Source organism: Rhinolophus sinicus, linkage group LG06 (assembly GCF_036562045.2).
Source record: "Rhinolophus sinicus isolate RSC01 linkage group LG06, ASM3656204v1, whole genome shotgun sequence".
Lineage (NCBI taxonomy): Eukaryota > Metazoa > Chordata > Mammalia > Chiroptera > Rhinolophidae > Rhinolophus > Rhinolophus sinicus.
Genome location: NC_133756.1, coordinates 32,710,396 through 32,725,015, shown reverse-complemented (window position 1 = coordinate 32,725,015; position 14,620 = coordinate 32,710,396). Strand labels below are relative to the sequence as shown.

The 14,620-nt window shown below is 34.0% G+C and overlaps 1 protein-coding gene across 15 annotated transcripts in view; it reads right to left on the bottom strand.

The window, feature by feature from the left end:
• The window catches only part of LEPR (leptin receptor), an 80,344-nt gene that overhangs the window by 40,804 nt on the left and 24,920 nt on the right, over window positions 1-14,620 (bottom strand). For all 15 annotated transcript variants that reach the window (XM_074334870.1, XM_074334871.1, XM_074334869.1 and 12 more), the window contains 2 exons: window positions 12,612-12,735; window positions 1,233-1,441 (listed from right to left, as the gene is read on the bottom strand). In XM_074334870.1, coding sequence (XP_074190971.1) covers window positions 1,233-1,441; window positions 12,612-12,735 — 333 coding nt within the window. The remainder of the gene's footprint in view (window positions 1-1,232; window positions 1,442-12,611; window positions 12,736-14,620) is intronic.

The window sequence follows — 14,620 nt, the reverse complement described above, 5'->3', positions numbered from 1 at the left end:
TACTTTATAATAACACCTAAATACAAGAAAAAAATTCCCCAAAATTGTCCCTGAAAAAGACAAAATTCTTTTTAAAGTTTTTAATAAAGTCTATCATAGCACTTTCTCTTTATTTAAAAAAAAAAACACAATTCAATTCAATGATGGCGCCAAATGCTTCTGAAAATCACTTGATAGATTTGGTTTTAAAAAGAGATGATGATGATATTTAATATACATTTTGCATCTTTTTTCCTGAGGTAGAACTTCGTGACTGAATTGCTGGGATATCATTGTAATTATGTTGTGAATATCATAAATATATTCCTAGATGACAAATTATTTGAAAGCCCTAATGTTAAAATATAATGCTATGTGCAGATTCAAAAATTGTCATATCCCTGGTAACTTAGAAAGAAGCAAAGAAGAAATTGTGTGGAAAATTATGTCAGATACCTTAAAAAATGGCTCTAGTGATGTCAAAAACAATGATGAAAAGCGGCATATAAAGCATTTATATATAATTATTTCAGGAAATGTAAGTGCAGAATGGTAACACTGTTAAATTATATATTATATGTAATATCGAATTTAACATATGCACACAAAACTGAATTAATGGGTCAAATACTTTAAGTTAACATGTACCTGTTCTATTCACATTTGTAGTTATATATTCAAGTTGATCAAAAGAAATTTGGGGCATCCTTGTACTAAAAAAATTGCCTATTATTTGAGTTTTTCTCGTTATCAGATTTGTATAGTAAATTACTCCTTGTTTACTTTTTCGCTGTTTATCTCTGCCTGCTATTATTTGTCCCTGCCCTTTGAGGCAAGAGCTTTGTCTCATTCTCCACTGTTTCCCCAGACCCTAAATCATGAGCCTCTAAGAAATATTTATTGAAGGAATAAATTCAAGCCAAAAAAAGGCTTCTAATTATTTTCATAAATAGTTGTCTGAGATGTGAAAAAGTAATAACCCAACAATACATATCCATTAGACAGATCCAGGATTTCAAAAAATCAAACTGTTTACAAGAAAGAATTTAGTTATAACTGCACAGATAACAATACCACTGTTAAATCATTCCAGAATCTGCTCCTGATACACCCCACCCCCACCCCAGCACTACAGTTACCATCATTACAGTGTTTGTTAAAGCAAGGTAAGCTAGTGACAAACTTTTCATCAATCTTTAACCTGTTTGGATGACTCCTGTTTAGATCTATGATCTTTCTTACGTACAACTTACCGATATTTATAGGCTGAACTGACATCAGAGGTGACTGAAAAATGACTCCAGCAGATGTAATTTTCAAATACATAAAAAGAGTGTAGTTGAGTTTGGCTGTTGGCACCGGCACACGACATTCATAACACTCGTGAACACTGCAGTTGCACTGAACAAGCTGAAAACTGCCTTTCTGGGGGACCAGGGGCGACTCTTCTAACACTTCCGGCCTATATGAAGAAAGAAGAACTAAATATTAATATAGTTGTGAAGGTACTGGACATATTGAAAATGTAGGACACAAAATCCAAATTGAGATAAACTGCTCTGGACACCCACCTTAAAGGGCATCTGGCAAAAAGATACATTATATCAGGGAAACAAAGGTAAGGGTTAAAGCAGGTGAGCCATCAGAAATAATATAAGCAAGACAATAGTGAGCAACGAGGACGTACTGAAAGGCAAGGAAAATTGCTATCCTAATCCCTATATCCAGAGAACATATCTTTCAAAATAAACATGAAATAAAGGCTTTTCCAGACATGCCAAAATTGAAATGATTCATCACTATGAGACGTGCATTATAAAAAAACGCTAAAGGAAAACCTTCAGGCAAAAAGAAAATGATAGCAGATGAAGTCTGGTTCCACACAAAGAAAATAAAATTTAACTAAGAGGGTAAATATTTACTTACTGTTTAATGCAAAAATAAAAACTATGTAGTGTGAGGTTTTTTTACATAGGTAGAAGTAAAATGTATGACATTAGCACCAAGCTTGGGGAGGAGGAAGATATGTCAGCATGCAGTGAAGTGGTATAATATCACTTCGAGGTATAATATCAGGCTATAATAAGTTAAAAACCTATATTATAAATCCTAAAGCAACGACTAACATAATAATGCAAGAAGTTATAATTAATAAGCTACAATATTCAAGCCAATGGACTACTAGTGTAAAGATAGAAAAAATAAGGTTCCTGGAAAAGCATAGAGACCAACACTTACATGGAAAACAGAATAGAGACCAATTTTTTACAAAGATTCAAAAGCAGTTCTGTAGAAAAAGGGTAGTCTTTTTAATAAATTGTGCTGGTACAATGGGATATCTATATGCCAGGGGCGGTGGGGGAGGGGGGAGAACAACTTTCAAGTCTTACCTCACACCAGATTCAAAAATTAATTCAAAACGGATTATCAATTCAAATTTAAAACCTAAAGCTATGAAACTTCCAGAAGAGAGCATGAGAAAATTTTTGTGACCTTGGGTTAGGTAAAAATTCTTGGCTGCAACATCAAATGCTTGATCCATAAAAGAACAAACTGACAAATTGGACTTTTGTCAAGATTGAAAACTTCTGTTCTTTGAAAGATACAGATAACAAAAAGACAAGCCATAGATTGAGAGAATACGCCAATCATCTATCTGATAAAGCACTTGTATCCAGAAGATACAACGAACTCTAAAAACTCACTAATACTAAAATTAAAAATCCCATTAAAAAATAGGCAAAGATTTCAACAGTCACTTCACCATGGAAGATAGAAGAATGAAAATAAGCATGTGAAAAGAACCCAATATCATTAGTTATTCAGGAAACACAAATTAAAACCACAATAAGATACCACTATTCACATATTATAATGGCTAACATGAAAAAGATTAATCATACAAAGTATTGAACAGGATGTAGTGGAATTGGAATTCTAACGCAATGCTGGTGGGAAAGTACAATAATACAACTTTGGAAAACAGTTTGGCAATTTCTTAAGTTGTTAAACATACACCTAACATATGATTTACACATTCCACTCCCAGGTTTGCATCCAAGAGAAATGAAAGCATATTTCCTTAGAGATTTGTATACAAATAAGTACAGAGACTTGTAGCACTTTTATTTGTAATAGCCAAAAACTGTAAACAACTAAAATGTTTATCAACAGGTAAATGGATAAACAAATTGTGCTATATCCATATAACGGAATACTACTCGGCAAGGAAGAAGAATGAACTACCAGTAAATACACACAACATGAATGAATCTCAAAATCATGCCATATAAAATAATGACAAAAGTATTGTATGATTGCATTTATAAAAAATTCTAGGGGCGGCCAGATACCTCAGTTGGTTAGAGTGTGGTTCTCTTAACAACAAGGTTGCCAGTTCGATCCCCACATAGGCCACTGTGAGCTGCACCCTCCACAACTAGATTGAAACAACTACTTGACTTGGAGCTGAAGGGTCCCGGAAAAACACACTTAAATAAGTAAAAGTTTTTAAAAAGAAAAGAAAGAAAGAAGAGTTTATTTTTTAAAAAAATTCTAGAAAATGCAAAGTAACCTATGGTAACAGAAAGCAGATCAGACATTGCTTGAGGACAGTGGGGGGCAGGCATGGTAGTGGTAGGGTACCACAGGTAGGGGTGGAGGGTGAGATTAAAAAGGGGCAGGAAGGAATTTTGTGATTGGCAATATATTCATTTTCTTCATTATAATGATGATTTTATGACTGGTTTCATTTATCAAAAATTATCTTTATACTTTAAATATGTACAGTTTATTGTGTGTTAATTATTTCTCTAAAGTTGTTTACAACAACAAAAATCTAGGAAAAGAAACTTAAGCAATACTTTGCCAATCATTGTAAACCTACAAATGAATGGGTTAACCTTAAAATATAATTGTAATTAGTTGGCTAAAGTTACCTAACTCAAGACATGAAGAATAATAGCATGCAACCAAGACACAGAGAGTTGTTATTTCTGATTTTTAGTGTTTTTTTTAATCTGCTTGGTCCCCTAGTCTAAGCCTTGCTGTAAATGAGAAGACTTCAGGGTGGGAGTAGGGAGGGGGGAATACAATGCCTCAAATTCCCCTGTCTTGCTTGAGCTAGCCCCATTCTGTCCATAAATATGTCTTGCCTTCTATTCAAACCACTCTATGCTTTTTAAAGAACTTAGAGATAGGGAGAGAGTATTCATATTTAAGCATGATCACTGCCTTCGGATATCTTGCAATTCTTTGGGGGGAAAAACTGTAAGTGATAAATATACTAATTAAAAATTCAGTGTGGAGGAAGTGTTGCTTTAGAAATTGTGCTAACTAGCACATACATGAGCATTCAGATATAAACACAACATGAAAGAAATGGGCCCTAATCTTTCCATACACATCCCACTAGTATTAAATGTTTTGAATTATGATACACTTTCATAATTTATCATAGACCCTAGTATTAATTTAGTCCTAAAAAGATCAATCAGAAAACATTTACAGACCTTTTAATGTGCAAAGCCATCTACTGGGTACTGTGTAAGGGATAATGAGAAAAGCACACTAAATTAACACCGAGATTTAAACTGAAGTTCTTCCGTTTGCTTAGGAGCCATAAGACCACAGACATGTAAGGGCATTTTGTGAACCCCCGTTTCCTTAATCAATAAAATAAAGAACACACCTGCACCATCTATTTTACAAGGTGGTTATGAATATCAAAGGAAATTATATGAAAATATTTTTGTAAGTCCTGTACACCCATAAAATACTTTTTTTAATCAGAGGTGCAATGGTCAAACGACTTAGCATTTTCAATTTTATCTAAATGTTTAAACAAAGACAATAAAATACAGTTTTTAAAAACGTCACACCATGCCTTTTATGAGTTTTTCGAATATTAAAATAAAAGCTTTTATCAAAAGGGTATAAAGTAAATTGAATCAATTGTGGTATTTTATGTCAGAAGTTTTGACTGAGGAACTCCCAAATTTTAAGGCAAAAATAGAACTGAAGAGAAAATAAGACATATATTCTCAACTACTACTTTTTAAAGGATAAGAAATTCTAGTGATATTTTTCTTTTCTAAAACAAAAAAAAGGTAGAATTACACTGTGTTAATTTAGATGATATTGCCAATGCCATCCTTTTCTAAACACAGTGGACATTTGTAGAATAAATTTGATTACCAATTAGATTAACTCTGTGGTTTCTCTAATATTTCACTGTTAATCAATTTCACTATTTAATCAATCTTCATTTTCTTTATAATTTCAATATACACAAAGAAAATAAAACATATAGCATACATCCATAAGTATATAATGACTATATATAACATATACTATATAATATATATAACAGTAATTCAAAATTTGTTTTTCTTGAAGCATCTCCATTCTAAAAATTTCCAAACCACCACAACAAATAACCCCATCATGAAACCCTAGGAATCAATCTAAAACTAATTTTTGGATGTTCTAAGCAGGAGTTAGGAAACTACAACCCAACAAACCAAATATACCTGTTTTGTACAGCTTGTAAGTTAAGATTGGTTTGTTACATTTTCAACTGGTTTTTAAAAAGAAAAAAAAAGGAAGAATGTTCTATGACAAATGGAAATTATATGAAATTCAAATTTTGGTGTCCATAAACATAGTCATGCAATTTTCAACCCCAGCAATAGTCCAAAAATATAGACCTGGAACTCATCTGAAGTCTTGTGCTCCCATGTTCAGTGCTCTTTTCATTACATCCAACATGTCTTATTATCATATGATAAATTTTACTGTTACCATTGTCATTTTATTTAGGAGATTAATAAAGACATTAGTGGCTCCAATTAAACAATATTTTAACTGTGTCATGTTAATATTTCTATAAATAGGAACATTAGAGAATTATAGAATTATTTCAAAGCATATTTTTCCTTTAGGAAAACATTAGATATTTCTCATATTTATGACAGCAGTTTTTCCAAGTTTGTGTGAAGCCTTGTTACTTGCCAAAGCCAGAACAAGAACATTTTACTTCCAAAAGACTTTTAAAAGTTTTAAGTATTTATGAACATCAAATGATACCCTAAAAAATTGATCATTTTAAATATAAGGATTAAAGTGATAATCAAGTTTTTAAAATAAGAAAGAGATACATTGGTTTAACATAACCAAAACTTAAGAATTTTTGAAATTCTTCAAAAATTTTTATGCAGCAAAATATTTTATCCCTTCCCAATTCTCTCTCTTTCTCTCTCTCTGCCACTATTTATTTAATTTCTCTATATATGAGTAAACTTTACTTGAAAGTGAAGATAGTAAAAAAAAATTGTCAAATAAATTTTAAATGGCTTCTTTACAAATTTCACCATTTGGTCAATTTTTCTACACAGAAATTAGATGTATAAGATTTAGTATTGAAATTTCATTTTCGGCAGACACAGTGGTTTATAGAAAGCACATTCTGTCCTCTGACCTTTGGTCAAATTATTTGTTCCCAGAACATTTTTCTATGAAGATGTTAAAACTTCTCTAAGAGATTTATACTAAGTTATTACAGGAATAAGACCAAATGGGTACCCTCCAAATTTCTGATTGTGACACAAACTAAGAGCAAAACATAGTAGACAAACCAGTTAACAGGAATTAGAAAATTTAGTATAGCCTTCTATATCATTTAATCAAGTCAATTATTTTAAATCTCAGAGTGGTTATCTATATAAATGTTACCCAAAAAAATCTACTTTGCCAATCCCAAACTATTTCAAAGACCATATTAGTATCCCAGACTAGTTTCTTCATAAGAATTACCTGGAGACTTGTTAAAAAAATAGATTCCTAGACCATCCAGGAAGAACTCAGTAGGTCTGGGGCTAAGGAATCTGTTTTTAATAAGTGTCATAAATCAGTGGTTCTCAAAACCTGGTTGTCAAATCAGTAACCATCATCACCTGGAACTTGACAGAAATGCAAATTACTAGCTCCACCCCAGAGCTGGAGAATCAAGCCCAGGTGAGAAGTATTGACCTAGATAAATCTTATCAAGGAGACAAATTTAAGAAGCATTTTGTAAAACACAAAGTACTCTTCACATATAAGATATTACCACACACGGAAAATCAACAAGGATAGGAAAGAGGAAGAAAAGAAGAAAAAAAAGAGGAATGAAACAAGAATGAATGGCCCTTAATGTACATCAAGTTCACAATATCACTACATGGGCAGAGGGGAGGAAATCCTAATTAACTTTGGAACATAGTATTTTGATCATAACCTTTAGCCTTAGCAAAGACAAAATAAGTCTAAACAAATATTATACTCTAGCTAATATGTTTGTTTTTCACGGTGCTATGGATTAGCAATTTCAAAACTACATGTATTCTAGGACTGAGCAAATGAGTAATATATTGCAGGAAAGGGAAGCCAGGTTTCTCACTGCTGGAGAAACGAGTTAAGAAAAGAAAAAGAAAGAAAGGGAAGGCTAGAATGAATTCTGTTGTTTTGGACTAGAATGGGAGATATTAGTATGGACACATGCTTTTAATATATGTTTATATGGAGAGATATAAATTGTGTATTTTAATATATATACATCATGTATATATTATGTGTGTACATATGCATATTATGTGTATACATAAGTATAACTAGCTCTGTGCTGAGAGAGCCTAGAAACAATGCAACTCAAGTAACAATGAGCACCTAGCCCTGACATACTGCTTTGTAAATACTATTCTCCAATCAAAAGGAATCAAGGCTCGTTGGACAAATTGCTGGTTCCAGCATTATAGCAGGCAAAATATAAAACCAACGTGAAACATTTTGTAGCAGTGGAAGAACACTATTCCTAAAATGTCGCAATTAATATTGAGTACTTTCGTTTACTTCACAAATTTTTTTCTAAAAATTTCAGTCACTCCTTTTTTACATCATTAATTTCTCTCCTCATTATATCCATGTTTTCCTTTATATCATTGAGTATGTGCAGCATATTAATAACTGTCTTTGTCTGCTAATTCTATCAACTTTGTCGTTTCTGGGTCTGTTTCTATTGATTGATTTTCTTTTTTCTCTTGATTATCGGTTACATTTTCCTGTTCCTTCATACAAATATTCATATGTAATTTTTTTTACTGGATGCCAGATTGTGAATATTACATTTTTGAGTGTGTATTGTACTGTTTAGCTTTAAAGATTGGTAAAAAAAAATTTCTGGCAGTCGGTTAGTAACTTGGGCACCAGTTTGAACCTTTAAGCTTCTTTTAAGTTCTTTTTGGGATAGCATAGTGTAGCCTTGACTCTCGGGCTAATTAGGCTTGACTCTCGGGCTATACTTTTAAAGTATAGCTATTATATGGGGTTTCTAAAAATGTCACTGACATTTAACAAGGTCTCACCAAACTGTTTGATGGAAACTTTAATTATTCCTGGCCCTGTGTGACTTCTGGGAATTGTTTAGCTTATAGCTCCTGGTAATTGTTATCTTCCTAGAAGTTTTTCTTACCCAACATCATGGGCAGAATGGTATTCCGCCAAAGAGTCAAGGGGACCCCCTCTGTACCTCCTGGATTCATGGATTCAAGCCCTCTTACACTCTCTGAACTTCTATCTATGTTTCATTGATTCACCAATATTTCTGGGCTCTGCTTGAGTTCTGCAACCCTATGCCATGTTCTGGAAATCGCCTCTTCAGACAGCCTGAGTGACAGAGGACTCATTTTGTTTCCTTCTCTCAGGAATTGCAGTTCTGTTCTGTCTTTGTCCAATATCTGAAAATGGATGCTTCCTACATTTTATCAAGTTTCCTAATTGTTTATTATGGAAGAGCAATCCCAGACCCTATCATTCCCTCATGGCCAGAAGTCACTTTTCTTGACTTTGTATATTAATTTTGGAAGATATAATGTATTCGCACAGTCCAAAATTGTGTTTTCTTTAAAGGGAGTAGTGAAATGGGGGTAGTTATTTGATGAAAATGTGTGATCAAGGAAATCCATGTCTTAAGTGGGAGTTATTCCAGCATGTCTGTCATTGAGAGAGAAACTTGAAGATGCAGGAAAGAGAGGGGATCACTGCAAGATCAAAGTTCTTGAATAGGCCACAGGGGATGGGACTCAAAACCCATGAGAAAGGGTTCACTTTAGACTGGAACACAGAGACTTCATCTACAATGAAAGAAGCAAAGGAAACTGCCTAGGCACTGGCATGAGTAGACTGATAGATTTGGGGAGAAGGGCAATCATAAGAGAATCTCCCACTGCTCCTTTTTTCCTGGTGAAACTCAAATACAACGTCATCAGCAGGTCTGTCTGGCTCTCTCTAAGGAAAGCCAGCTGCAATGTTGTAACGTGCTCCATGGAGAAATTCACGTGACAAGCACCTGAAGGAGGCCTGCAGTTACAGGCAGGAAGGAACTCAGTCCAACAACCTATGAGGACCTTGGAAGTCCAGGAAGTGAGCTTGGAAACAGATCCTCCTGAAGTTCAACCTTGAAATAACTGCAATCCTAGCTGACATCTTCATTGTAATCTTGTGAAAGACCTTGAGGCAGATGTTCCCCGGGTAAGCTGCACTGGGATTCCTGATCCATAGAAACTGAAAGATGATAAATGTTTGTTGTTTTAAGCCACAAAATATTGTGTAATTTATTATATAGCATAGATAACCAAGGCAGATGTCGGTACCTGGAAATGAGATAGTGCCATAATAAATACCTAAAAATGTGACAGTGGCTTTGGAACCAGGCGATGGGCAGAGGCTAGAAAGATTTGGACAAGCATGATATAGAGAATGCCTAAATTGCCTTGAATGGACTGCTGGTAGAAATCTGGATTTTGAGGACATTGCAAGTAAGGGAACAAAAGAAAGTGAGGAACATATTATTAGGTTCGTGCAAAAGTAATTGCGGTTTAACAGGTTAAAAATAATTCCAAAAAACGCAATTACTTTTGCACCAACCTAATAGAAACTGGAGAAAAGGGGATCTTTCTTATGTACTGGCACAAAGCTAAGTGCCTACTGAACTGGGTCACCTACTTCAAGACATTTTTAAGCAAGAGTGAAGGTGCCTCTCGGTTTCTTCTTGCTGCAAGAGGAGAGATATACATTGAGGAAAGGGCTGTGAAACAAAAGAAACCAGGACTTTAGAGCTACGTATGAAATACTCAGCCTCTCCAGATGGCAAAAGATATTAAAATTAAGAAATGGCTTTTAAGCAAAGATCAAAGAGAAGGGCTTATCTCTAAGAAATCTGTGAGCTTTTGTCTAATGGAGTGAACCCAAGGAAGATTCACAGGAGCCGTGTGGTCTTATGAGAGAATTAGAATAGCATAATCACAATAGCTTAGACTGAAAGAATACAAAATGAAACAAAGCCACTGGACTCCCCAAACCGTGCTTACTGTAAGCATACTGACAAAGATACTCAGCTGCAAAGTTGTTCACCTTGTCATGAAAAAGGAGAAACATATGCCCAGATCGCAGAGCCAAGAAACATGTAGAATTACTTCTGAGGTTGAGGTAATAGAGGAAATAAGCCTAATAAAAGGAGTAGGAGAAGAGATGGTCAGAGTGTGGGATCCTTGAACTGAGATTATATAAAGAACATGCTTATCAGTAATGACAAGGTTTAGAGTATGTTCATGAGAATGGGTGAACCAAGTGGAGTGAAAAAAATAAGAATAAAAATAAAGCATTCAAGAAACTGAATATCATCCATGTGGATATTGGAATCACTAACAACGCAGATAGGACTAATAGTGAAGAAACAAAGTCAACTAGGTGTCAGCAGTTACAAATGTCCAAACTCCCTGGATGATCCTTGCTTGTTCATCCACATTGATTTCTCATCATTCCCCTCCTTCCCAGCCCAACCACGCAATGTTTCAAGTCCTCAAGTGTCTATATGTGACTAGAGACCTTTGCAAATGCTCTTCACTCGATCTGGCTCATTCTTCTGTGCCCCTCATAATCTAGGCAGATATTTCTGGCATATGTTCTCCAAGTCCCTGTGTTTATTACATCACAGTCTTTTCAAAGTTTGTTGTTTTGCTCTTTGCCTTTACTGTTAGCTCCAGGGGAAGGGCTGAGTCTCAGTTGTTTCACAGTGTTTCCCACACTCAACTCAGTGCCTGGTACACAGAGTCTGCACCTTACGAAGGAAGAAGATTTCCTTCCTAGGTCTAAGATAAAATGTCTAAAGCTGTTCCAGAATAGCACGTTTCTATGCTACCTCTCCTTCAAATCCTCTGACAAACATTAATATCTGAGCTCAAACAATGCTTTTCCTTAAGGGACATATTTATAGGGCTTTAAATCCCTTATAAACATTAGGGTTTAGTTCCTTTTAAAAATGTAATTATTTACACATGGAAGCATTTGAGAGATTTCTCTTGTGAATTCCCTAATGTCCAGAGAAGGTGATTTTGATTAAAAACTTTTGTGGCGTAACCACCATTATGGATTTTCTCTCCCATGGAGGTCTCATTTGTTATACTGGCCAGCTCTTCCTCCAGATCTGGAGTCTTACTTAAATTACTTGGAGATATATTGCCCAAAGATGTGCACTAAAGTAGAATTCAAGGCAGAACTAGCATGTAACAATTGGTAAAATATACATATTAACCAAATCATACAAAGGATAGAACAATTAATGTGGGGAAAAGAAAAGAGAATGTTTCTCAAATTGCATGCACTTATAACAGGTTTTCCTGTACTAATAATTCTAGAAACCTGAGTTAAAAATAAAAGCAGGTCAAAAGAATCTGCAAAATTAATCCTATGATCAAGTTTAAAAATCTAGCTAATTTATCATAATTTTCTCTTTTTTCTGGGTTCTACCATTTAGATGTATAGACCAGTGACTACTCAGCTAACTAAAGGTCTCAGCTGTAGTAGCTAAGTTACTATGCTATTTTGTAATGCTCTGATATATTTATATAGAATACCTTTTTCAGAAAGTGCAGAACTCAAGACATAACTATAGTCTATACACATTAAAACTTAAGACTTTACACATAGCCACAGAGTTTTAAAACGGAGCACATTGCTCTAACCTGCTAATAATATTTGAAATTCTCTTGAATAGGCACCCAGAGAGTTTTTGATCACCATCCCAAGTATTTAGGTCATTGTAGGAATGTACTGCATTGCAAAAGAATTTATTTCTCTGAGCTAAAATCTATTTTGCTCAATAAAATCTATTTCTGCCCCAAACTTCAAATATTTCTTCATGAACAACAGTACTTCCTTCCTTCTCTCAATACTCAGAAGCTGAGGTGAGACTCACCTCACAATTTTTTCAGAATATATGCCCATTCTTATCTACAATGTCTTTCTACCTAAATCAACAGAAAAAGAAAAGAAGAAACCTAATGGAAAAGAAAGTTGTATAAAAATTATATATATATATACACACACATATATATATACTATATATGTATATATACTATATATTATATATGTATATATATATATATAATATATGTATATATATCCTCTTAGAAATATACAGAGATATGAAAGGAAATGTAGGGATAAGAGAGGTTTCACAGTCCACTTCTGCATATGGAAGCTCTTGCATTTAAATTTAAAAAAATTGAACTGTCCAAATTAATTTACTTGGTACTTACATAACATATAAAAGATGGACCTTAAGGTCATAATTCTTGACAGAATTCTTAAATAATGACTCCATGTAACAGATGAATAATTTCAAGTCCTCTTTCATCCAGCACTGTATGTTCCAGTTTGCACCTGAATTAAAAATAAGCTACATTAAATCTGAAAAACATTCTGAACAACTCAGTGAAAGAGAAGAGCTAAATTAAATTTACCAGTGTTCTGATACAACTTCCACTGCCCATTCTGAGAGAAAAAAAACAGACTCTACCTAGTGGTATGTGTTTGCCCAAGTCATTCCGTTCCTTTGGCCTTCAGTTTCCTTTTTTGTAAAGTAAGAGAATTAAATTCAATTATTCCTTCTCAAACTTTTTTATCCTGAACCACTTAAGAAGGACAAATCCTCAAAACTCACATAGCTTGGTTAATGCTCACTTTCCAAGAGAAAAGAGAACATTAAATATCAAAGTACAAGCAAATTTGGAGCAGTATTTATGTGTCTACTTTAGCAATAAAAGCATGGTGATTCACATTTGAACTATGATGTATGCCTTAAATTCTTGTTATTGTAATATTACAGGCTCCAAACACAACTGATGAAAGTTTATTTCACTGCACACTGAAAAACTTACCTGATAACGAAAGATAAACTATAGGTGATTTTTAATTTAGAAAGCCAAGAATAGCAACAACTGAAAATCATGACTAACTTCAGACGAGACTAAAACTATCTTAAGGCAACACTAACACATTTTCCCAAACCTAAAAGATTTCTAGCTTGGCAGCACTCTTGACCCCAATGAAATAAACCACCTACTTGGCAGAATATTAAATAGAAATCTGCAGTAACCACCATTTAAACTAGTAATTTTAGTTATAAAAACGTAAACTAACTTAGAAGTAACTAGGTATTAGCCTTATTTATACAGTATATAAAATTAAAACCTACAGCATCATGATCATGCCTCTTAAGTGAAGAAAGTGTTAACATTTTTTGATCATTTCGAGGCTTATCCCAAGGACCCTGACTTCTTAAGTTCATTCTTGGTACATTTAATAATCACTGAAATGGCTAAGTTAATTTCCCTTACAAATTGAAAAAAAAAAAAAGTACTTCACTTAAAATTAAATTACATGACTAGACTCAATGGGAGACACTCGGAGCTAGTCTAACTTGTTCCAGAACTCTGATTTTTATTGCATATTTATGCTTTATCCTTATTCCTAAACTGATTTCAACACACTGGAGTGTTTCTTCCATCTAATCAGTGGTGTTCAAGCAGGGGGGTATTTGGTGGCCTGCCAGGAAATAGCTGGCAAAGTCTGGAGATACGTTCTGATTGTTACAAGTGGGGAGAGAGTGGTATAGCCATCTATTGATAGTAGGTAGAAGCCAGAGATGCTGCTAAATCTCCTCTAAGGCACAGAACAGCTCCCCATAACCAAGAATTATCTGGTCTAATATGTCACTAGTATTGAGGTTGAGAAATCCTGATTAACCCTACAAAGGAGTGCTATACTGTGTGTGTCTTTATTCCCACACTGAAGATTTCTTCAGATTGCTGAGTCAATTGACTTGGCTCCATTAGTTCTTCCAGGAGGCTTGGAAATAATTTTGTTGTTTAGATTTCCAGATGCAGCATTATTAACTACACTAGCTACATGCAAGATTTCAAATATATATTGGTTGCAGAGCGATTCTTTGCTTGAACTAATATTATTCACAAATGCTTTAAGATTGAACTAATTTAACAGTTTAATATTTTAAGTATTTTATCTATTTAACAAAATCAGGTGTGCTTTCTCTATTTTAAAGCAAAATTAGAAGTCTACACCAAATGTATTTATAGATAAAAAGAGTTCCTTCATTACATTTTTATTTTAGTTTTATAGGATATAAAATAATTCGGGGCTTATTAGTTTGGTCCCATGATGAATCCTGATTTTATTACTCATATAAAATGATGGTATGTGTTAAGAATCCCATCCATAAGACATCTATTTCATACAGGTTCCAGAG